Raw genomic sequence first — 25,617 nt, 5'->3', positions numbered from 1 at the left:
GTGAGAGGCAACATTCGGAATACGCAGATCATCAGATTAAAAAAGTACAGGTGCTGAGCAGGGTTTTCGAAAGTGAGTCCACACCTATAAAAATTACAGGGATAGGATGAAACCCCAAAGACACAAGGATAAAAGTAAGAACAGAAAATATAAGGGAACAACCCTTTGTCTGAACACCAAAAAAGACAGTGGTGTAATATCTCTAAGGGGCCCAGGCAAATAAACTACCAACTTGGCATGTTCTGGTCACCTAAACTATCGCTAAGGAAAGGGAGGGAACTCCAGATATCTTCAGGCAGAGGCCAAGAGAAGAGGAAGAAAACAGATGGAAGACGTGACGGTGAGAGGGACAAGACACCATTAGGCATGTAGAAAATCTAAGCAGAGGTGGGTAGATCAAGAGGAAAAATATCAGCAAAGGTGTGGAAGCTTTGAGTGGCAAGTTTAATTTAACGTGTATGTGTGGACGTCTGCTTAATAAACAGAAGCACGTAGAGCAGTCATAAATGTCAACTGTATACCAGGCCACCAATGCCATCTCCACAAATATCAAGGAATCAACATCATACAAACTTCATCCTTTGAACACATTGGAATGAAGTTAGAAATTCATTCAACAAATATCTCTGGCGCACACACACACACACACGCTCGTACTGCGTTCCAGACATTGTTCTAGTTATTTGGTGTACGTTAATGAAAATCAGCAATCCATTTTGACCTGCCCAGAACTTAATGCACTAGGAGGAAGGGGAGACTTGAGACACAATAAAGGTAACATAGTAAGTAGGCAGGATGTGAGACGGCTTCCACGTACTGGGGGCCGAGGAGACAGATGGGCAGGGTCAGGAATGCTGGTGGGACAAGAGAGGCGACTTCAGTAAGAGGTCGCTGTGGGCGGTGTAAGGGGTAGACAAGGACCTGGAAGAGAAGTGGGTTAGTCCTTTGCATACCCGGAGAAGGAACAGTGCGAGCAGATGAGCAACCCAGTCTGAGACCCAGAGTGTGCGTGGTCTTCGAGGAACACCAAGGAGTCCCTCAGCTGGACCTCTGTGACTGGGGAGTGGAGTAGCAGGAGGGGACGCAGAAGAGGCGGTCCTCCTGTCACACCCATCCCTCAAGGCTAGGTGTGTAGATACTGAAACCAAAAGCTCTCTAAATCCATTCCGGGTCAGAGAGGAAAGCACAATGGAAACTAGAAAGAGTTGGAATCAGGAGTTCCTGCCGTGGCCCAGCGGAAACGCATCTGACCAGGATCCGTGAGGCCGGTGTTCCATCCCTGGCCTCCCTCAGTGGGTCAAGGATCTGGCGTTGCCAAGAGCCGTGACGTAGGTCGCACATGGGACTTGGATCCCACGTGGCTGTGGTGTAGACCGGAGGTGTAGCTCTAACTCAACCCCTAGTCTCGGAACTTACGTATGCTGCAGGTGCAGCCCTAAAAAGACAAAAAAGAGGAAGAAGTAGTAGTTAGACAAAATGAGGACGCTATTAAATTCATGGGATACAGATATAACGATTTTATACGGCAATGTATAGCCTTAAATATGTTCGTAAGAAGGTAAGAAAGAGTGCAAGGCGATGAGCTAAGTATTCTTCAATTCGGGAAGTCAGAAACCAAGGAGAAATTAATGAAAGAAAAATAGTAAAGAGGTTTTAAAGAGCAAAAGCGAAGTTTTTTAATTGCTGATAAATTAAATCTCTGGCGGTATTGACCAGGAAAGGAAAACATGGTAAAGGAAGAGAGGATATAATCATCAATTGAGTGGAAATTTCAAAATCATAAAGAGAATAACTCTAGAAAAACAAATTTGAAATGAGCATTTTTTTTTGAAAATATAAATTCTTTTTTTTCTTTTTTTCTTTTTCTTTTTTTTGTCTTTTTGCCTTTTCTAGGGCCTCTCCCGCGGTATATGGAGGTTCCCAGGCTAGGGGTCTAATCAGAGCTGTGGCCACCAGCCTACGCCAGAGCCACAGCAACGCAGGATCCAAGCTGCATCTGCGACCTACACCACAGCTCACGGCCACACCAGATCCTTAAGCCACTGAGCAAGGCCAGGGATCGAACCCACAACCTCATGGTTCCGAGCCGATTCGTTAACCACTGAACCACGACAGGAACTCCTCTGAAAATATAAATTCTTAAAAAGTAATTTAGGAGTAATAGAGAACATGAAAAAAGGCTTATAAACATTAAGAAACTCAGTCAGTAGTCAAAAAGATTCTTATGAGAAAGAAAAAGAAAACAGATGGTTGAGTGTCAAAGGCAGGTTGTACCGATAACTTCAATGAGCAAATAACTCCTGGAATAATATCTATTTGACGGAATATATATATACACACACATATATGTGTATATATATTACTGAATTCAATTGAACAGTGTTTAACTTGGGATTTCTGCATATGTTTATAAGCTAGATTGGTTTATGATTTTATGTTCTTGCCTAGTTGGTATCAAAATTATACATCTCAAAAGAGAAACTGGGTACTTTTTATCCTCTGAAATAGTTCATATAGTATAGGAGTAGTTTGAGAGTATGAAAACAAATTTATAAACTTTCTAATAATCTCACAAGCATATATGCAGAAGCACCAAATTAAATATGTTCGTATTGAATGCAGCAAAAAATAATATATATATGTACATATTATTTTTATGGTATATATGGTACATACACTGTATATACCTATGTATACATATAGAAGTTTTGATCAGAGCAGGAATTTTTATGACCATTTCTACCTGACACTGTATTCAAGTATTGGTAATATAAAAGATTTTGTTTTTATTTGTTTTACAGTTTTGTATATCTTAAACCTTATCAATACATTTACAATGTTAATTTGAAAAAACTTTCTGTATGAAAAAGAAAATGAGGAGTTCCTGTTGTGGCGCCGCAAAAACGAATCCGACTAGTAGTCATGAGGTTGTGAGTTCAATCCCCGGCCTCGCTCAGTGGGTTAAGGATTGGGCGTTGCCATGAGCTGTGGCGTAGGTCCTGTGATGCTGTAGCAGTAGCTCTGATTGCACCCTTAGCCTGGGAACCTCCATATGCTGCAGGTGCGGCTCTAAAAAGCAAAAAAAAGAAAAAAGAAAATGAGAGTTGTCTTTTTCCCCACTCTGTTAACTAACCTGAGTATCAGAGCTATGTTCCATGAGTATAGTAACCTTCCTTTTCACCAAACCATCTTTTCCTCTCCCTTGGCTCTTGCAAGCTAATGACCTCAGACCAAAGCCAGCAGAGAGACGGAAGGAAGCAATCACAGCTGGCACAACACTGGCAGCAGGAGCAGCTCCTCAGTGGCCAGGGTGATAGTCCTCCCTGAAGGCCACAGGAGAAAAGGCTGAATGGTGGAGTTCCTATCGTGGCTCAGTGGTTAACAAATCCGACCAGGAACCACAAGGTTGCGGGTTCGATCCCTGGCCTTGCTCAGTGGGTTAAGGATCCGGCGTTGCTGTGGCTGTGGCGTAGTTCGGCGGCTACAGCTCTGATTAGATCCCTAGCCTGGGAACCTCCATATGCCCTGGGAGCGGCTGTAGAAAAGGCAAAAAGACAAAAAAAAGGCTGAACGGGCTCTGTAGTAGACATCTCTTTTCCTGCCTAGCATCCATGTCTCCTTGCAGCCACAGGACCCAGGTTTTGCTTGGGAGACCAACCTGCTCCTATATTTTTGATGAAGTGACTTTCCTCCAAAGCCCCAGAATTAAATCTCCTGGGCCCTGACGCGTCAGTTCTAAGGGTTTGGATGGAGCAGTCAGAATGCTGTCTTCCTCTTTCCCACAACACCCAGAGCTGCTGAAAACTATCTGGCAACCCAGAGCAAAGAGTCTACCTGCAAATAAAGCTAAATTTAGGGGGAAAAAACCTCAAAATAGAGGAAAACTGCTTCCAAGTGACACGGGTGGAGGCCTGGTTGCCTGAGCACCTGAAGCTGCCTCTCATTAACTGCCGTGTTACATAAGCCAGCGAATTCCCTTGTGTCTCCTAAGCCAGCTAAAGTTGACAGCAGTTTTGTTGTCCTTTTATGGCTGCACACACCCAGGGCATATGGAAGTTCCTGGGCCAGGGGTTGAATCCGAGCTACAACTGCAACCTACACGGCAGCTGTGGCAATGCTGGATCCTTTCACTCACGGTTCAGGGCTGGGGATGAAATTGGTACCTCCGCAGCGACCTGAGCCACTGCAGTCTGATTCTTAACCCACTGTGCCACAGCAGGAACTCCCCAGTTGGTAGCTGTTTGATTGCCATTGACAGAAGCTTCTCAGCACCAGGCTTCCTTGGAGGGGGGGAGACAGGCCAGTGTTCTACGAAATGAGTCTCCTAGTGAGGGCACGGGGACCCACCAGACGGCAGGAGGCTTGCTGCCGCCGTCCAGCTCTCTCTTTGTCCATCCCTTTGGATGCTTTTTTTTTTTTTTTTGATCCCTCCTCTGTTGTTAGTAGGGATCTCTTGGTGCCTCTGTGCCCTGTGGCTTTGGGCAGACCCTGTGTGTGAGGGCCACTCCTTCCCCTGCCAGGAGCCATTGTCTGTCACTTGCAACCAAAAGTATCCTGACTCCAACACCACTCCACCCATCCCCTGCTCATCCCAATAAATTAGCTTTTAGAGTCAGCTGGTGTTTCACTCCTACCAAAATACAGAGCAGATCTCCTTTACACTGAGGGGAAGGGGGCAGGATTGGAGCAGTTAGGCTCTTGTTTCTCCCTCCTGAAACGGCCTCTGGTTATCTTCTCCTTTCCTACCTGATGGATGCTCAGTGCCTGGGGGCTAGGAAAGCACCCTGAGGAGGGAGCCCGCCATCGGAGATGCAGCTCAGCATGGCAGCTGGTGACGCCTCTGGTTACCTGCTCTCATCGCCCCATTTTCAGGAAAGTATCATGGGGGCCTTTCATGTGTAAATTACATGAAAAAACAGACAATATCTTCTGGCCATAGTGAAAATAAATTCAACAGCAAATATTCAAATTAATAGTCATTATCATTGTAGAGGTCAGCAGTTTTACCGTAAAAATATAAGTGGTTTTACAAGTAAGGTGGAGTCAGTTTAGTATTAATAAAAAGCCCAGAACATTTACTTACTAGGAGTTCTGTTATCATTTTAATCTTACATTTTTCTGCATATATTTACAAGTTCCTACCTGATTTTAACCTATTAGCGTCTAACCTATTAAGGCCCCGTAATGGCTTTCCTAAGCACTAATTCTGCTTACAGTAAACATCAAGTAGAGTTTATTCATTTCTCTGAGAAATTACATACTTTTTTTTCTACTCTCACAGAATTGCTTCACCCTAGGGTGGAAGACTCAGGAGGAAAGAGAAGAAGTATAAAAAAGAAATAAAATACGTTAGATGGGAGGAAGTTACACTTTGACTTTGGGGAGCCCGTGGGATGATTCCTTTAAGTTGAGCTCATCATGACTGGGATTTGTTTGACTGGGGGTTAATCACCTGCAGTGACTGCCGCCTAGACAAGCCCCCGGTTATAAATTAATGAAGGGGGCTTCAGCGAGAGCAGACAGAGCGCCCTGACGACACACTCGGTGGAGCAGCATATGCCCTGAGGATGAGTTGGAGGGAAGATGCCCTTGAGTGTACAGATCTGGATTTAGTGTGTCTTTCCTGCAGTCCCCCTAGTTCCACAGTTAATCCTCTGCTGCTTCTGTTGAACACACGCCTCTCCTTGGACGGCCGCACCTATACCCACCCTGGATAGGCACATACGCTGATGGTACTGGAAGGGCCATGGGATTAGCGCATTTTCTAAGGTGTAAATTCAGAACGAACTCTTCAGACAATGGTTTTTATTTCTGTTAAACCCGTCCCTATTTCAGCAGGGCTTACAGAAATAGAATGGGGTCACCAAGGATCTTATCACTCTCGCTTTTTTGGTTGGGCTTGGAGACAAGGACATTTTTTGCAGCAGTAGAACAGGGAGCTAAGTCAGCTGTTTTCCTTGGGGGCAAGAAGGGCCTTTCCCAGGACTTTCTTGGGACAGCACGTGATTGCACAAAATTGGCCATACAACCCTGTGTTGTTCAGAAAATGTGAAGAGTCACGTCTTATTATCTGACAGGTTAATATGAAAAATACTATACTATGAAAAATGTATTTTACAATATTCTAACAGATGCTGCTGGTATAATAGCCTAATGTAACAAATGCACCAAATGTGCTTGAACATGTTTTTGACACTATTTTCATAAGCGATGATATATCCTAATTGAAACTTACTAAAATTATGTTTTCTCCTCCAACTGTCATGAAAACATACCAAACTATGTGTTTTGTGTACCCATAATTTAGGAATATAAGATGTATCTCCCTTTTGGCTTTCTCCTCTGTGGTTTAGAGTTATATTTGAAAATATGAGATTTTATCCCTTTGAATATTAGTCCAGTGAGTTCATTATGTCCCCAAGTAGGCATCAGTTCTCCTTAATCACTTGGTATGGCCAACTGCAGATTCAAACTGGAAGATTTGTAATCTAAAATCTAAAAATCCAGATCTAAAATTTTTTAATCTGAAAATTTTTCATGGAAATAGCATTAAAGTCTCTCTCTCTCTTTTTTTTTTTTTTTTGTCTTTTCTAGGGCCGCTCCCGAGGCATATGGAGATTCCCAGGCTAGGGGTCCAATCAGAGCTGTAGCCACCAGCCTACGCCAGAGCCACAGCAACTCGGGATTCGAGCCGCGTCTGCAACCTACACCACAGCTCACAGCAACGCCAGATGGTCAACCCACTGAGCAAGGCCAGGGATCGAACCCACAAGCTCATGGTTCCTAGTAGATTCATTAATCACTGAACCACGACGGGAACTCCTAAAGTCTCTTTTTAAACTCCTGGGGTGAATTCCCTTTAGGAATTCCCTTTAGGAATGTTCCAAGGAAGTCCTAAATATTTTTACCATTGTTAATTCATATAGACTATGTCTTTATATCTTGTAGCTCATTCATTAACACTTTCCTCTTGTGCAACCAAACACATAGTGGAAATGTGTAAAAGACTTACAACCTGTGTAACTACCATCCAGGTCAAGAAATAAAACATTACCAGCACCCCCCAGAAACTCCCATGTCCTTCCCAATCACTGTCCCCCTCTCCACACCCCTAGAGGTAGCCACAGTTTTGACTTTCACATTAATCGCTTTCTTGTTCTCTGTAGTTTCCCGATTCATGCATCTGAAATACTATGCTTTAGTTTTGCCTGGTCTTTCCTTGTTTTTTGTTTGGGGTTTTCTATTGTAGAAATTTACATAAATGAAACCATACAGCTATGTATCCTTTTAGATTCAGCATTTTTCACTTAAAATCAAGTTCGTAAATGTAGCTAGAGTTGCATTGCTATGTAGTGTATGTGCAATGAATGTATGGTATCGTTGCTGTGTGATATGAACTCACAACAAATGGTTTATCCATTCCGTTCTTTGAGGCCATTATAATTAATGCTGTTATGGACATTCTTTCATATGTCTCTCCATAAACACTGCACATATTTCTGGTGTGTGTGTGTGTGTATCTGTATCTATAATTGACAGGTCTTATGGTATATGTGTCTTAAAAGCCATACCACTTTACACCACAACCAGTGGAGTATGAGGCTTCCCATTGCTCTGTGTCCTCACCACCCCTGTTGTTTTGGTCCATCTGTTTGTCATGTACCGTTACACATGGTTTTAATTTCCCTTTCCTTGATTATTGGTGAAGTCGAGCATCCTTCCATACCCTTGTTGGCCATTCTTTTGTGCAACTGCTGGTTCAGGTATCCATCAAGAATTTTTATATTGCGTGGCCTTTTTCTTATTGATTTATAGGTGTTCCTTACATATTCAGGATTCCAGCTAATGATGAACTCTGTGTCAGACCTCTTCTCCCACCTGGTGGTTTGCCTTTTCCCTATCCTAAAAGTCTCTGTTGAAGCTCGGAAATTCTTAATTTTCCTGTTGTCATATTCACTAAACTTTACATTAACACTTTTGTGTCTTCTTTAAGGAAGTCTTCCCTCTCTGATATCATGAATATAATCTCCTATTTGAATGTGTAGATTTATCATTTTACCTTTTATATGTAGGCCCAGAACTGAGTTTGTTGTATGCTTTAAGATTAATTTTCAAGAGTTCCTGTTGTGGAGCAGTGGAAACGAATCCAACTAGGAACCATGAGGTTGCAGGTTCGATCCCTGACCTCCCTCAGTGGGTTAAGGATCCAGCGTTGCCGTGAGCTGTGGTGTAGGTTGCAGACATGGCTCGGATCCCGTGTTGCTGTGGCTGTGGTGTAGGCCAGCAGCTGTAGGTCTGATTCAACCCCTAGCCTGGAAACCTCCACATGCTTAGAGTGTGGCCCTAAGAAGCAAAAAAAAAAAAATTAATTTTCATTTATTTCTATCTGGATAACTGGTTGTCCTATCACTATTAAAAAGACTACCCTTTCCCCCACTGCTTTGTAGTTCCACCTTTGTTGTAAATTATCTTTTTTGCATAGATTGATTTGTTGGTTTTCTGTTTAATAGTGTTTTATTCATGGTTTTAGTCATGTTGTCTCAAATCATTTAGCTTTATTATAAATTTGGATACTCAGTAGAGCAGATCCTGCTGTCTTGTGTTTTATTATTTTTATTGTGATAAGAACATTTAACATGATGTCTACCCTTTAGCAGATTTCTCAGTGTTCAACACAGTGTCGTTAACTGCAGGTGCTCTGCTGCACAGCAGCTCTCTAGAGCTTCCTCATCTTGTAAGTCGAAGCCTGAAACTTAGACCCACTGAACAACAGTTCTCCATTTCCGCCCCCCCAGGCCCCAGCAACCCCATTCTACTCTCTGCTTCCATAGGACTGAGTGTTTTCGGTATCGCATATAAATGGAATCACATAGTATTTTTCTGTGACTGGCTTAGTTCACTTAGCATAATACCTTCCAGGTTGCATCGATGTTGTCACCCTATGGTAGGATTTCTTTGTGTTTTAAGACTGAATTATATTCCATTGTATGTGTACACAGCTTAACGAGTTCTGCAAAGAAACCTGTTGAAATCTTGATGATAATTGCCATAATCTACAAGTCAATTTGGAGAGAATATTGCAAAATTGAGCATTCTAGTTCATTAACATGGTATATGTAGCACTTTTAAGTTTCAGTAGTATTCATAGTTTTCTATATAGAGTTCTTGCATGTCATTTGTATTTTTGTCCTTAGATTTTTTTTTTATTTTATGCACTAATAAATACTATTTTAAAATAAATTTTGTGGTGTTCCCACTGTGGTGCAATGGGTTAAGGATCCGGAGTTGTCTCTGCAGCGGCACAGATTGAATCCCAGGGTTAAAGATTCAGGCATTGTTGCTGCTGCAGCATGCATCACAGCTGCAGCTTAGATTCGATCCCTGGCCCGGGAACTACCATATGCCACAGATGTGGCAAAAAAAAAAATAGATTTCATTTTCAGATTTGTTGCTGGTATATATGGGTCGTTAAATTTTACCTTTGTATGCAACTGTACTACGTCTGTGGACCTGGTTCATTTTCATGTGTACGTAATTTCATAGTCTGCACGTAAGGGCAGTCCAAATCATCCTACGTTTTACTTCACTTCACTGCCTTTTGTGAAACTGGGACCTTCACTGACCGGAATCTCCGCTACAGTACCGATCACCGGTGGTAATAATTGACCTCTTTGTCAAATCCTCAATTTCAAAGGGGAAACATTTAAAAAATGTAGTAAGCATGTGGTTACATATTGCTAGATTTGGTTTGCTCATGTTTTATTTAGAATTTTGAATCTAAGCTTATGAATGAGGAAATTCTGTAATTTTTTAATAATGTCTTTGTCAGATTTTGGTTTTATGGTTTTGCTAGATTCTTCCAGGGAACTGGGGAGTGTTTCCTCTTTCCCTGTTTTCTGAAAGAGTTTGCAGAAGACTAGCATTATTCATTAGAATTCACTATTGAAGCCATCCAGCTGAGGTTTTTGTTTTGTTTTGTTTTCTGTTTGTTTTAGAAAGGGTTTTAATGACAAATTCAATTATGTTCAATAAGACTGTTCAGATATTCTGTTTCTTTTTGTGTCCATTTTGGTGAGTTGTACTTTTCCAAGAGTATTTCCATTTCATCAAAATTTCAAATTTGTTGGAAGAAAACTGTTCTTCTTCATTTAAAAAAAAATCTTTTCATGGTCTATAGAATATTCAGTGGTGTCTTGTTTCATTCCTGATTTTTTTTAATTTGTTTCTTCTCTCTCTCTCTCTCTCTCTCTCCCTTTTTGTTTTTAATGGCCACCCTCAGAGCACATGGAACTTCCCAGGCCAGGGACTGAATCTGAGCTATAGCTGTGACCTATCCTGCAGCTTTAGCAATGCTGGTTCCTTTAACCCCCATGCCTGACCGGGATTTGACCCAGGCCTCCACAGCAGCCCAAGCTGTTGCAGTCAGAGTCTTAACCTACTAAGCCACAGCAGGATATCCATTCTCTCTTTTTTTCTTAATTGGACTGTCCATTTATCTATTTTTATTAGTCTTTTCAAGTAATTTATTTTCAATAATCTTTTAGCTACCCATGCTTATATGTGGTTGTATCCTTAATTACCAAATTTATAAGGATTTTTTTTTCTTCATTAGAAGAGAGTTTAGATTTCAAGCTGATTTTTTAAAAATGTTCTGAACAGGAGTTCCCGTCGTGGCACAGCGGTTAACGAATCCGACTAGGAACCATGAGGTTGCGGGTTCGGCCCCTGCCCTTGCTCAGTGGGTTAATGATCCGGCGTTGCTGTGAGCCGTGGTGTAGGTTGCAGACGTGGCTCGATTCCGGGTTGCTGTGGCTCTGGCGTAGGCTGGCGGCTACAGCTCTGATTAGACCCCTAGCCTGGGAACTTCCATATGCCACGGGAGCGGCCCAAGAAATAGCAAAAAAGACAGAAAAAAAGAAAGTTCTGAGCGATTTCTATCATTTGAAATTCATTTGCTTTTTAATAAATATTTTTATTAAAAAATACACTGTGTGCTTGGGAAAATATATACTCCATGGTTGCGGGTATGGTGTTCAGCAGATACCACTGGGTCAGTCTTACCTGCTGTGATAGTCAAACCTTCTACATCTTTGCTGTGTTTCTTTGCCTGCTTGTTTGGTAGTTACTGCAAGAAGTATGCTAACGTTCTTACTGGTTGTAGATTTGCCTATTTCTCTTTCTAATTCTGGCAATTTTTGCTTTCTATATTTTGAGCCCGTGTTATCGAATACATACAAATTTGAAATTAATTTATCTTCCTGGTAAATTTGCAGTTTTGTCATTGCTGAATGTACCTCTTCATCTCTACTAATGGTTATCGGCTTCAAGCTAACGCCAGCTGATACTAACGTAGCTATACCTTCTTTTGGCTGCTTTTTGCAGGGTAAAAATTTGTCTGCCCTTTTCAACTTTACCTCAGTGTTTTCCATGTTGATTTATAAACAGTAGGTAGTTTTATGGTGTTTATTTAATCCAAGTGTGCCAATCTTAGTCTTTAAAGGACACTTAAGACATGTGCATTTAATATAATTGAGTCTAAACCTGTGTCTGTCTTTTAAAGTTATTAAATCTTTAAACGACATTTTTTTACACTCAGAAAATGGCCAAAAATTTATGAAACCTTCTCATCTCCTGTTATTCTTTTGACTGCTGTACAGTGAAGAGAGATCCAGAAACAAAAATAGGCTTCAGAACAGCATTTCTAACCTAGTGTTTGGGGAAGTTTTGCTTTTTGCAACTCTCTCATTATTATGATTTGCCTACCTAATTCCAATAAGCAGGGCATTAACAATGCATCTATTAATACATCGTCTTTTACAAAACACTATAAAGGCTTCACTTTTTATTGCAGGGCTGTGACTCCCAAATGAGCGTGTCAGAAATGTCCTGTAGTGAAAGCACATCCTCCTGTCAGTCTCTCGACCATGGCTCGGTTCCAGAAATTCTCATTGGCCTGCTTTATAATGCCACCACTGGAAGACTCTCGGCAGAAGTGATAAAAGGCAGCCACTTCAAAAACTTGGCAGCAAACAGACCACCCCGTGAGTGGAAAAAAAAAAAATGTTTTTAAGTCCGATGTTTTCTGTACTTATGGGATTCTCAGTGTGAGAGGCTTCAATCCCATCATTTCGTCTTAACTGATCAGTGATGGTGTAACCATCAGCTAATCTGTTTCATGTTTTCTATTTCCAGTCATTGGGGAAGTAGAAAGATTTGAAATTCAAAATATTAATTGTAAGGTGATAAGACTTTAAATTTTTCACCATCTGCAGAATAAATTAGCCCTATCACATGCATTATCTTCTAATGCCAGCAAAAGTGTCAGGGTTTTTGAAAGGAAATGGTACTCCATAAATATGATCAAGCATGTGTATAGCTGTTGTTAAATTAATGTTGTGTTTTCGGTCTGCACTCAGAACTATGAGCTAATGTACATACGTCTATTTTTTCCTTCTTTTCTCCTTTAACAATTTAAGAAAAGAACAATTTCTTCGCATTTTTCCTGCTTCCAAAGTATGAGTCATTACTGCCCGCAGAGCCTTTTCTGAAGGGAATCTGCTTTGCTTTCTCACCAGGACAAACAGAATATGAATGGTTTGGTATTTACACTAGATGCCAGGGAGGGAAGGGGCAGATGGTATGTACTCCTCCGGCCTGTCTGTATGCCTCTCCTGCTTCTCTCTCCTTCTCTCCCTCCTGGCTCCCAGGCTTGGGGTAGGTTACGGACAGAGAAGCTGTCACCCAGCACACCCCTCCAGAAGTGTTTCTTGTATCTGTAGAAGTAAACTGGAAAAGTAGCAGCCTCTTTACTCTTCTCTAAAATGAAAGATGCGGAGTTCCCGTCGTGGCGCAGTGGTTAACGAATCTGGCCAGGAACCATGAGGTTGCGGGTTCGATCCCTGCCCTTGCTCAGTGGGTTAACGATCCGGCGTTGCCGTGAGCTGTGGTGTAGGTTGCAGATGTGGCTCAGATCCCGCGTTGCTGTGGCTCTGGCGTAGGCCGGCGGCTACAGCTCTGATTGGACCCCTAGCCTGGGAACCTCCATATGCCAAGGGAGCGGCCCAGGAAATGGCAAAAAGACTAAATAAATAAATAAATAAATGAAATAAAATGCAAGATGCTCATGGCCTAAATTCGAAAAGGAGCTTGGATCATAGTGGCAACCTTAAATTTGTTTAAAGATTTCTCACAGATTTGCCTGCAGCAAGTCTCTTTTAATTATTAAAAATAATAATTTTAAAATATTATTTTACTTCAAGTATCAAACAATTATCGAAGGAGGGGAAACTTTTTCCACGCGTGAATTAACTTACCTTCTAAATATCCTAAACATTATTTTTACCGTTAAAGTGAAAAGTCATAAAAATGTATGTGGTTTGCCCTAAGTAGTACTGGAAACTGCTTCTTACATACGTCATGGACTGTATCTGTCCCTGCGTTAGGAGTCAGGAGGCCGAAATGAGGTTTCTATTTCTACCCTCGGACAAATAACCTAACTCCCTTAGTCTGTTCCTTATATGTAAGATTAGGGTTGTGTCTCTCTCAGGCTGACTGTGAGACCCAAATCCAATCGAGGCGCATAAAAAGGAGGGAATTATTATCGTCCCGTTTTTCCTTTGAGAAGTAAAAATTCAAAGGGAGAAAAGAGGCAGTTACTAGAGTCTATAGCTTTGGAAGTGCGACTTGGTTTTCTCCATTAATACACACTAGGAATGGAAATAAAATGGCCCGGGAAGTTTCTTAAATGAGCAGAATTTGTAGATGAAAGATAAGGAGCATGGTGAGGCCTGTGCCAAGTGCGAGCCTTAAGACACTCAGAGTCAAAACTTTTTTTTTTTAATTAATTAATTTATTTATTTATTGTCTTTTGTCTTTTTAGGGCTGCACTCGCAACATATGAAGGTTCCCAGGCTAGGGGTCCAATCGGAGATACAGCTGCTGGCCTATACCACAGCCACAGCCACATGGCCTCTGAGACGAGTCTGCAACCTACACCACAGCTCACGGCAATGCTGGATCCTTAACCCACTGAGCGGGGCCAGGGATCGAACCCGCAACCTAGTCAGATTCGTTAACCACTGAGCCACAATGGGAACTCCCTCAGAGTCAAAACTCTTGAACACTGTAACAGATAAAATATTATTAGCTACTAGCTATCAGTTTGCTGTTCCTGCCTTTACCTGATAGTTTAATTTTTTGACACATCTTTAACTTGAAATGCTAAAAAGTAGTAGAATGAAATGATAGACTGCCTTTTTGTCCTTGCTGAACCCACTCGGATAGAAACAGAGAAACACAAATCAGAACGAAGATGCAGGGAGGGAGGTGGAGGCAGGGTTGGATAATAAACAGGGTGAGAGAGATTTGCATCCATGATGGAGAGTAGATCTTTCAGGTTAAAGAATGTATCAATTTCCATTATTTTGAAAGTAGATCTTCAGTGTTAGGATGGTTAATGGTATTAGATGGGAGGTAGCTAGCAGGTAAAATATAAGTCAACATTAAAATTTACTATATGAAGTGGAATATTTATAAAGTAAAATACAAGACAGTTTTATCAGTTTGTCATATGTATTGTATAAGATGGTGACTCTTCATATATCCCCAAGTTCTAAACTTTGAACTGTGTTATAGACGGACTAATCTAATTTCAATCCAAGAAACAGTGGTAACATTCCAGAACAGAAATTTTGATAGTTCTGTTTTATTTTGCATAACTTAATTTTATATTACATTGGGAGTAATTAAAGTGTTTGAAATGTTAAATGTTGCATGGGTAAATATAAAATGTAGCAAAAATAATAATAATAATCCTGTAATGGCTGTTATTCAGTCTCTTAGGGTCTGATAATTTGCATGATTCTATGTTCAATGTGCTTTAGACCAAGAGGCTGTCATTATAAAGATGTCCCCCTTGGAAACAGTGTAATTTTTGTTTAAGATGACACAAGGACCTTAAAAATTCTCATTCCATGAAATTTACCCCACAGGCTCTTTGTTCAAACCTCTACCTGAATTAAAATGCTCAAGTTTTGTGTTCTTCCACTCCAGTGAACAGTGTTTCCTCTTTAATTCTAACCTTTGACCCTCTTTCACCCAACAATTGACATCTGGTCATTATTTCTTTTACTGCTTTCCACCCCCTGTTGTCAGATGGACTGTTCTGTTGTCTAAAACACTTGATAGGTGGACAGGTTTATATAATCCGAGGTGAGTTCCTGTAGAGGCTAATTGGATGTTGTCTTTTCATGCAAAAACAGAATATACCCTGAAACTTGCCAGCAGTGAAGCTGTCCACCATGTTGATTTCCAAAAAATGCACATTTATTATCTGTGGTACTGTAAATAAAACTAACTTAGAATTTATCTCTGATTATGGATGGTGGTATTTGGAGTGATCTATAAAATTAGCAAAACTTTTTAAATTCAAGGTTTTATTTTGTCATTCGTTATATTTTGATTCATATGAGAGAAATAGATATTTCATGAGAAATTTGCAATTTTCATTAAAATTAATTGAAATTTTGATGTGAAGTACACATGATGGATCTACTTGCTGAAGATCATTTTGCATGAGTCTAAAGAACGTGAAAACAGAGTTGTTTGAAAATAGTGTTTCTCTCCCAAGTAATCAGGCAGTGAACTGCTGTGTTTCACTTGGTACACTAAACATCACATCGATTTTTGTTTACAATTCATGAAAATAGTTAAGAAACCATACTTAAAATTTCACATTAAATTATACCAAAAAGGAATCCTGTAGTATTTATTTAAACTATCCAAAAAGCACATTAAATGTACTCTTGCATGAAACCAGAAGAAGGTTTTACTTGATTTGCTAAACTTTGAGCCCATAGCGCATTTGGCTTCATTTTGGCCCTTAAATGTTTTTAAAGTATATTTAAAAACCACATCCATGCAGAGATTTTTTTGACATTTCATCCCAAGCTGTTTTGATGTCATCTTTGCATTCTCGTCTTCCTCTTTTTCCTCCTCACCATTTGCCTTCATTTCTCTTTGTTTGTTTATTCTTACACTCTGAAAACACAGTGGAATGCTTTACAGTGTTGTGGCTAATTGAGCTTGCTAAGTGTTGATTAATGCTATGATGTCCTGCTTAGTGAAGCTAAATGGGATGCGGACGGGCGGGGCGGGGCAGGGCTGGGTAGTGGGCGGTCAGAGATGGGGGGGCGGGAGGGTGGAGGAAGGATTATGAGGTATACCTTTAAATTATCACTGTAATGTAGAAACAGTGAGGTGACGATATTACCCCCAAAAGATTGTGTGCCTACGTAGCCCTTCTCTGTACTTTGTCGCATTTCAAAATTATCCACCTCAGGATGGAATTAATTGGATTTCCACTAACACGGTATACACCATATCCTTATAGAGTATAAATACTCACATCTTCTCAGCAAATGTTACAAGAAAGACGTTTTGAGTGTGTTTCACATGATATTTGTGGTATGTTGTTTTTTCCTGTAGATACGTATGTTAAGTTAACTCTACTGAATTCCATGGGTCAAGAAATGTCCAAATGCAAGACATCGATCCGCAGAGGGCAGCCCAATCCAGTGTACAAGGAAACTTTTGTTTTTCAAGTGGCCCTATTTCAACTCTCTGATGTGACACTCATACTGTCTGTGTACAACAAACGCAGCATGAAAAGAAAAGAGATGATAGGCTGGATTTCTTTAGGTCTCAACAGCTCTGGAGAAGAGGAACTCAATCACTGGACTGAAATGAAGGAGTCGAAAGGACAGCAAGTATGTAGGTGGCATGCGTTGCTAGAGTCGTGAAGGCTGGGCTCAAGGAGCAGTGACAGCTCAAGGCAGCATTGTCGCTGCGGGCAGCACTACGGTGTCTCCCTGGTCACCGTTAGAAGAGCTATTCTTTGAAGCATCGTCTCTAACACTCCGCCAAGAGGCTTTCAGTTCTGTGGAAAGAACATCTAATACTGACATAAATGAAGCAGAGGTGTGTCTCTGGTAGGACTTGTGTGAGAAAAATGAGAAACTTACATCATCTTTGCTAAAGGAACCAAATCCTCCCGGGCTTTAAGAACATCCTTTTGGTGTGATGTTAACTTTCCCTTAGCAAAAGAGCCAGTAATTTCATGAAAAATCAAAATTTTAAGTGATTGTGAAAATCGGCATTATTGGTTGCACCCCTCTTTCCATATCACCCTGTGTCAGATATGATCCCCCAAATATACTTTGACTGGCTCGCTCCTGGTGTGTGCAGGGTTCTTTAATACGAGAAAGTCATCCTCCAGCTCTCTCCGCCAGCAGATCTAGTGCTGAAGGGGTTCAACCACATTGAAAATCATTTTGTTTCCGAGCTCCTCCCTTTGTGCACTTCGTTTCGTTGTGCCTCGGTTCTTCTCAGTAGCACCAAATCTAAGTGCAAAGCAAGTATTCATTTTCGTAAGGGAATTTTTTAATGTATTATTAAAAAAAAAAAAAAAGCTCATTTCTTCAATTGCCTCTGCTTTTGCCTGATCCAAAGAGACCAAGTCACGGCACTGGTCCCTTGCAAGTCTTTTAGACAGGTTGTACTGTAGAACCATGTAACTTTCTGTTGAAAGCACTTCCTGTATTCTTGTATTCCAATGTAGGAAGCTAATAGAGCAGGACTTTAAAATCTCTTTCAGTGATTGACTCTTTAAATTGTAGTGATGTGAAGATGTTTTTTTTTTTTACAAACTAAAAACTATAGTGAATAAGCTGTTGAAAATTGAAAGCAATTCAAGTTAAAGAAAATTTGAATTCTCTGCTCTGAGTATTTAGTAACCAACACTGCATAAAGCAGGTAGCATTCAAATAAGAAACAATTCTCTCTTCTTCGCTCTTCCTTCAATTTGTATTTGTGATATAAAGACTCTCCAGTTCCACGTCTGAGTCAGAACATCATGTTAAAAACAGTTCTGAGATTCCATAAGATGTTTCTAGTGACTTGTGACTAGATTTTATGAAATTTACAGATACGTTCTCCAACGTGATGTCATCCTGTGCCTTTCATGTAAGTGAAATTTGCTCATACAGCTTAAAGGTTGTATTTGCAAAATTAGGCCTTCAATTTTTATAAATGTAAAGATTAGATTCCTCAGAACAGTGTCACAAGATCTTTTTTTCCTCTGAAGTATGTAAAAGTTGTATAATGTGCTAATTTTTTAAAATGGCAAAAGGCAATTGTTGTTTTTATACTTAGGAACTCTGAGTATCAGGAATATTATAAGCTGTTTCCTTTTTAATTTTGCTTCTTACCCAGTATATAATTTTATGCATATACTTTATTAAATAGAATGTTTTGTATATATGAAACATATTTCTTTTTTCTCTTTCTAATTTCCAGTTAAAGTAGACAAAAACATACTATTTACCAATTACTAAAAAGCAGCATATCATTGTTCCGAGCCCCAACCAAGTACTACGTATTATTGTAAGCTAGAACTTGTTATTACCGTAACAACAAAACCACGCATAGATATTATTACTTCAGCTTGGCTGTACTGTAAGGCCTTAAGAGAAATCCAAAAAGACAGTGAACTCCTAATATTTTTTCAATTTAAAAAACGGCAGCTCTACGCATTCATGCACATGCGTTATATGATAAAATACAAATGCCGTTATCAGGTGACATGGGGTTTGTGTATGTAACAGGGTCACATTAAAGGGAAAATCCATTCTTTTATTATTACACTAATGAGCATTTCCGGGGCTTTGTAAATGATTTCGTTTATAAAGTTACCAAAATGAATCAAATGGCAAAATATCTCATGAAAGTATTTTCAGCAGCAGTTTATAGAAAGAGATTTGAATGAGGGGCTGTAGATTTTAGTGAAAATTTCGATCTAGGCATTTGATGTTGCAAGTATCTTTTCTGGCTTTGAAGTAACTAACTGCATTGCTAACAACTGGGATCATCCTAATAATAAAAAGAGTTACCAGTCTTATTTGTAGCTGTAACAAAGCCTAATCCAACACATTTTGAGACCAGCTCGGTGCTTTCTCCTTTAGCGAGGAAAAGAACTAACTAGCAGTTATTTGTTAAATCTTTCTTCAGACTGTGCCCAGAATTGTGTGTGTGCGTGTTTGGCTATATCCCTAGGGGCTTATCTGGTGTAACTATCAAATCCAGTGTGGTGTAAAAAGTAATCAACAATTTTTTAAAAATTCAAGAAGGACCCTACCTCCACCCCAGCTGCCAAGTCCTCAAAGATTATGCCTACACATACAGCATAGAAACACATGTGCACATAGACACACTCAATATGTGTGTCTATGTGCACATGCGTGTATATGTTTTTTGTAAAGGTGAAGGTGCCCTGGCTTTTTCAGATAACTAAATAGAAAAGCATTTATCAAGTTTATGGATTATTTTTCTCCTCTGTATATTTACTAGAAATTATATTTGGTTTTGGGTGCTATTAGCTGCCATTCTCCTCCACACACAGCAAAATATATATCTTTTTATCCTTTGGATTGACACAATTTAGAGTAATTACTCCCCCGAATTTGTCTATTCTTTTAGAAAAAGATTAAATAGGGCTCAAGAGACCACTCACTCTACTGAATCTAATGTATGAGACACTACTACTGCTCTTTTGTGTGCTTGAATTTGCATGAAAGCTTAAAGGCAAAATCTTATATCTCAGCAATTAAAGCAAATAGGGGCCCACTGGTGGGCAGCAGGTGTTGCCTGAGAAACTTAAGACAACTCGCTTTCTTACTGTTCTCTTAAAATCCCCTCAGTTTTGTAGTAAAATGAGATAGTCCAGATACGACGACTGACTGCCATTCACGGGAGCTCCTGAGCATGGAATTACAGGCTTTATTTGTTTCCCAAATGAGCTGCAAACTGTAGTTGTTTATTACTGCCCAGGAAACAAAGTGTATTTCGGATCAGTAAAGAATTTGTCTGGTGTGCTATCATCTTACCCTTAAGAAGTTTTCTTCTGCTGCCTTGCGTCTTCTGTACTATTCACATTGTGTGAAATCCATTTGCATATTTTCTTACTATGCATTCAGTGAATTCTCAATAATATATTTAGTGACAAAAATAATCAAATGAATCCAAAAAAGAAATACCAAAGAGAAAATATCTAACCTACCCTTATTAATCTACACATGTTTAAGTGCAGGGCCTATATGTTAAATCATTTTCTTGATGCCATCGTCATTTTCATTTCACTTATCAAGTGAGTCAGAAGTATAGTCAGTGACTGCAAAGTAAGACAGCAAGAGTTCATGGAACCCAGGGTATTCTTTACGATGAAAATGGAGACCTAATGATATCATGGTTTTTTAAGTGGACTGTGAGATAGACTAATTGAAGGTATAAATTTTAGGTGAAACTAGAACTGTAGTCACCAACAAAATTTTTAAGGTCTCTATCCAGACAGGAATAGTGACGACGTAAATCTACTTGCATAAAATTGCCGTTTGCCTAATAGGCTATTCTCACTGATAGTTATTGTATTATTTCACATCCATAATTATTATTCAATAAGTTTTCACTTTTCTTTCCTTTCACTGTCCCCAGTTCACCCCCTCCTACATTGGAGGTAGCCTGCAGTCTCATTATCACCAACTGAACTCAATATTGGGTCCAAGGTTGAACATGCTACAAAGCCTTTTTTAAAGGTATTCTACACACACACACACACACACACACACACATACACACACGCATTGGGGCCATACCCATGGCACATGGATATTCCCAGGCCAGAGATCAGACCCAAGCCACAGCAGTGACAATGCCAAATCCTTGGCTGCAAGATCACCGGGAAACGCCTACAAAGCATTTTTTTAAAATTAACCTTAAAACATCATCTTTGTCCACCAAAAGATATAATAATGATGATGGTAACTGCTATAAATTACTAAGATTTACCATAATAATTTGTTATTTTCATTCTTACAACAATAGTTAAGTAACATTTTATAGATGAAGAAACTGCTAGATAGAGGTTAGGCAGACTTGTCCAAGGTCATCCAGTAAGTGACAGCACTGGGATTAGAATCCACATGTTAATTACTCCAAAACCTATATTGTGCATATTGCAGTAGCATCCTTTCTTACTAGTTGCAAGAAAACAAGTTGGGAAAACATTATATTCATCAATAATCCCACCCATTCTAATCTAATGGCAGAACTAGAGAAAGAGAAGGGGAAAAAAAAAAAACTTGGGAAAGAAAAATACAAGACAAAAAGAAAAGATCGGAGATTTTTTTTTCTTCTCAGGACACAAATGATACTTTTATGTCATACTTTGTAGATGACTTATCTTTTCGAAGACTTGGGGATTCATTTACTCTACCCGTTTAGCCTGTGCTTATATTCTGAAAGTGAATTAACCAATCTGTTCTGCTCCTTGTCCACTGTTAGAAATCCGAGATGTTTTAATTGCATGAGATCACCTTTCTCCCTGCGAGGTGGATGGCCTGTATCCATTAGCACCCATCTTCCCATACTAGCCTTGAGAGGAAAGACTGTCTTTCTCTGCCTTCTCATTGCAATTTATATTGCTTCTTTACCCTTTGTTAAGGTTTAACAGGATTACAGCTAATTTTATTACATGTATCTTTCCCCTTGGTAGTACTTAATACTCTCTTTTTATGTGCCCCTTGCTTAGAGTAGGCACACTGAATGTTGAATTGAACTAAATTCCCTATCGAATAAATCGATAATACTGTTAACCTGTCTCAATATTTATGAATCTGGTATGGATTTATTTCTTCATTTCACATATATTTATAAGAGTACCTACTATGTACTGTGTATTTTTCCAAGTGCTGCACATGCAGAGATAATGACTTGGATAGACAGTATCTGCCTTCATGGAGCTTACATTCTAAGGTGGATGATGTAAGTTTAGCAGAGGAGTACAATATGGAATTCAGGAAAAGCTTCCTGGAGAAAATAACCCCTGACTTGGGTCCTAGAGAACAAATACAGATTAGACTCTATCAAGGAACACATTTTCTCCAAGGGCAAAATTTAAAACAGTGGTTCCCAAACTATAGGGTGTTTGGGAATTGTTTCGAGAGCTTAATTTGTATTTCAAAGCCTCACCTCAGAGGTTCTATTTCATTTGGTCTGGAGTGGAGCCCAAGAATCTACATTTTATTAAGCTCCCCAGAAATTCTGTCTGAGATGCACTGGTATAGAATACTGAGTCCATTATGTAGAATTCCTGGTAGCAGTGTTTCAGTGCCCATAGATTAGATCTTGAAGTGTGATAGTGATAAATAAAAGGACGATTAAGATGAGGATTAGTGCTACTGATTTTTTTTTTTTTACTTGTGCTTCCTTAAAAAGAGAACTATGTCATGAAAAATTTAGTGATAGTATGAGTTCCTGTGCATTCTCATTCAACAAAACTTTTTGAAAGTGTTCGATGATATAATAAATTGTATTATGTTAGTTTTATGATTCCTGAAAATTCCTTTGGATTATTGTTCAAACACTCCCTTCCAGACTCTCTTTACAATGATAGATGCAAGGCAAAAAGAGAGTCTGAGGAAATACTTACCTAGTACATCTCTGTCACTGTTCTAAATGAAATAAGACCGACCTTTAAGTAAATGTGTGGTGGCAGCCATCGTGCTGGCATTTTTCATTCTTGTATAGAGGAAGCTTTCTTGCCTTTTATCGTCATCCTGAACAGCTTTCTTGTCATTATAGGCATCAGACGAACCTCATTCCTGGATTCTTCACTAGGAGCAGCAATGTTTCTCTCCCCTGTGCTCTGATCTCAATTTCCTTGGTTGCTTTGCCTTTTCGCAGGCTCTTTTAGGTCAAATGGCAGGTTAATACAGCAGCCTCGAATCATCCTTTTTCTCTAAAAATAAATTCTGTGTATAGGTTCATCATCTGAGTTTCTATTTCCCCCTTATGTAAAATGTACTCATACCTCCTTCTCTGGTGGAATATTTCACAAGGATGTATTTTGGAAGTATTCTTCCAACAAAGATCTGTGATGAACCCACTGAAAAATGAGGTCACTTGAACATTTGGAATAGCATCCTATGGAATGGCTATTTTGTGACTGCTGCTATGTCATTGCATTTGGTCTGTTTATGGCTTGAGATCTGGTTAATTTGATCTTAAGGTGAAAGAGTTTGAATTCTTGAATTATTAGTCCATTATCCAAAATGAATGTAAGAATCTTGCTTTATTCTCTCCCTATTTAGACAAGTATATATCTTGCTGAAAACGTTTCTTCTTTCTTCCTCCCTTTTTCCCACTCCTATTCATATACTTTCATGCTAGATTCCATAGGTCATCACAGCTGAATAATTTCTATCAAAAAGTGATAACGTGGAATTCCCTGGTGGCTCAGAGGGTTAAAGGATCTGGTGCTGTGACTGCCGTGGCTCAGGTCACTACTGTGGCGCAGGTTCAATCCCTGGCCCAGGAATTTCCACATGCCATTGGCACAGCCCCCAAAAAACAAAAACCAAAAATCAAAAACAAATACACACAACAACCAGAAAGTGATACCCTGGCTTTTTTCACTTAATCACGAGGACAGGACAGTAGGGAGGACCAGATAGGTTTTCTCAGAGACAAGAGCGCAAAGCGAGACTCTCTTTGGTCATTACGTCTGTAGTATCTCAACAAACTTGATCCTTGATCGTTGCTGTTGTTGTTGTATACTTATCTTGACTAGAAGGAGGTACCCTAATAGCATATTAAAGAGGTGGGGAGCAGAGAAGAAAATTTGCTTATCGATCTAGCAAATGTTTGGCATAACTTTATTCTAGAATTTCAACCTCTTAGTACATAAAAATTTCTAAGCAATTAATTATGAGCACAAACTCGTGGATGTGGCAATAGTTTTATAAGATCTTTGACATTATTTCAATGTCATTTTGACAGTCTGCATCACAAATTGTCCTATTATTTCAGGACCTTTTTTCACCCGTTTTTTGTTATTCTCATCACTATTTGATATTTTAGTTTGCCTTTTACATATTCAAGACTATTCTAAAAAGAAAAACCTAACACCTTTCTGTTTCTTCCTTTAACATGTGATCTCTCACCTGACATTTAATTGTGTTTAAAACGAATATCCAGCAGATGGAAGATAATAGTCTATTATACACTGAAAATAAACAGTTTTCTGAAATTTGTTTATCTATTCAGATATCGCAAGAATGCTATTTCCGTAAGTCTAAGCAGCTAATATTAAATATGACTATCGTGTTTAATGACAAAATGGGGTTTTCCCTTATCCCTGCGATTTCTCATCTCTCCTGCCTTTCGCATCTGGTTGAAGGCTGTGAAGCTCTTACCACACTTCATTCGTCAGCTTCTGAGTGGGCTCACCTCCTCCAGGTGGTATTGTTTTCAATAACAGCCGAACTTTGTATACCCTCAGGGTCGGTCCTCACCAGTGATTCCTGTCCGTAACCCCATTAATGTTGAGAGAAGTAATACAGAGGCACCGAGAGAAGACCCCTGTCTTCTAAGCCCTCTTCGAGCCCTGGTACAGGATGACACCATTAACACCGAAATAGTTCAGTCGTGATGGTGTAGAAGCCAGGTCCTTGGAAATGAGATTTTAGGTCATTATGTCCTAAATTCTCTCCTTTTGGTCTGCCCCCTTCCTCCCCCCAACCCCAAGAGTGCACCTTCTTTTTATTATAAGTTTTGTCAGAAAGCCTTTTAAAAAAAAATCCTGGTTTTAAAAATGTGAAATGTTGACTTAACTGGGCAATTTTGTAAAAAAGGAAAACGTAAGCAGATAGAATCATGGGAAGCTGGGGAGGGGGCTTGGTTTTGTTTGGAGCCAAATCTCTTTGCTTAAATATTGAGAATATTTACAGCATTCTGTAATTAGGTCACATTTGTTTTGTGAGGAGAGATGAGGGTAGCTTTTACATATGAATTGGCTCTCTTAGTATTGAAGTATATTTAAACAGTTCTTTAAAACACAGCCAGGAAATAATGGTGACGTTTACAATAGCATTTTGAAATTATAAATACTACTTTAAATTTACTAAGAGAAAATTTCCGGTAGTAGCTTGCATTACAAAGTTAATTTATAATGTCTCTACATAATTTTATTGAGAAGACTTTTATTTTTGTGGTGAAAATAATATAGTGGCAACAGTTTTGAGGAATCTTTAAAGCTGTCATAGAGGGGAGAGCCAAACTTTGGCTGGATTTTTACTAGACTTTTAAAGTAAGAAAATGTATCAATATTACGTTTCAGTTCAATTGATCTTGATGAAGAATGATTATTTGAGTTTAAGGGTCTTGATAAATGTTGGCATCTGTTGTTTTTCTGAAACTCACGATGTTCATCAGAGCGCAGTATTCTTGCATTGTGTTTTTTTCTCTCAAAATAATGTAATTTTTATGAAAAACTCAATTAGTGGAATATTTTATGCAGTATCCCCTTATTTTGCTTCTTTCCTTCTTCCTTCCTATTATTTTTTTGAGGCAAGAAGCTTCCTTAATAGTATAGTTTCTACAGAGCTTTCTTACTTATTTTTCTAGTAATGGATTTAATGGTGTAATGATGTTTAAATGCTCTGTGAGCAAAACTGTTAAACAACCTGAAGAAATGCACTGCTGACTGACACTTCCTTTGGTCTTAAA

The 25,617-nt window shown here is 39.3% G+C and overlaps 1 protein-coding gene across 2 annotated transcripts in view; it reads left to right on the top strand.

The window, feature by feature from the left end:
* SYT14 (synaptotagmin 14) overlaps positions 1–18,104 on the top strand; it is a 142,194-nt gene extending 124,090 nt beyond the window's left edge. The window contains exons 5-6 of one of the 2 annotated variants that reach the window (XM_047752688.1): positions 11,852–12,041; positions 16,486–18,104. In XM_047752688.1, the coding sequence (XP_047608644.1) occupies positions 11,852–12,041; positions 16,486–16,799 (504 nt within the window). In that variant the 3' untranslated portion in view covers positions 16,800–18,104. The remainder of the gene's footprint in view (positions 1–11,851; positions 12,042–16,485) is intronic. The other variant, XM_047752687.1, reaches the window with a different exon arrangement.
* The last annotated feature ends 7,513 nt before the right edge of the window (positions 18,105–25,617 follow it).

This window comes from Phacochoerus africanus, chromosome 11, assembly GCF_016906955.1.
Source record: "Phacochoerus africanus isolate WHEZ1 chromosome 11, ROS_Pafr_v1, whole genome shotgun sequence".
Taxonomy (NCBI): Eukaryota; Metazoa; Chordata; class Mammalia; order Artiodactyla; family Suidae; genus Phacochoerus; species Phacochoerus africanus.
This window is presented reverse-complemented; position numbering and strand designations above follow the sequence as displayed.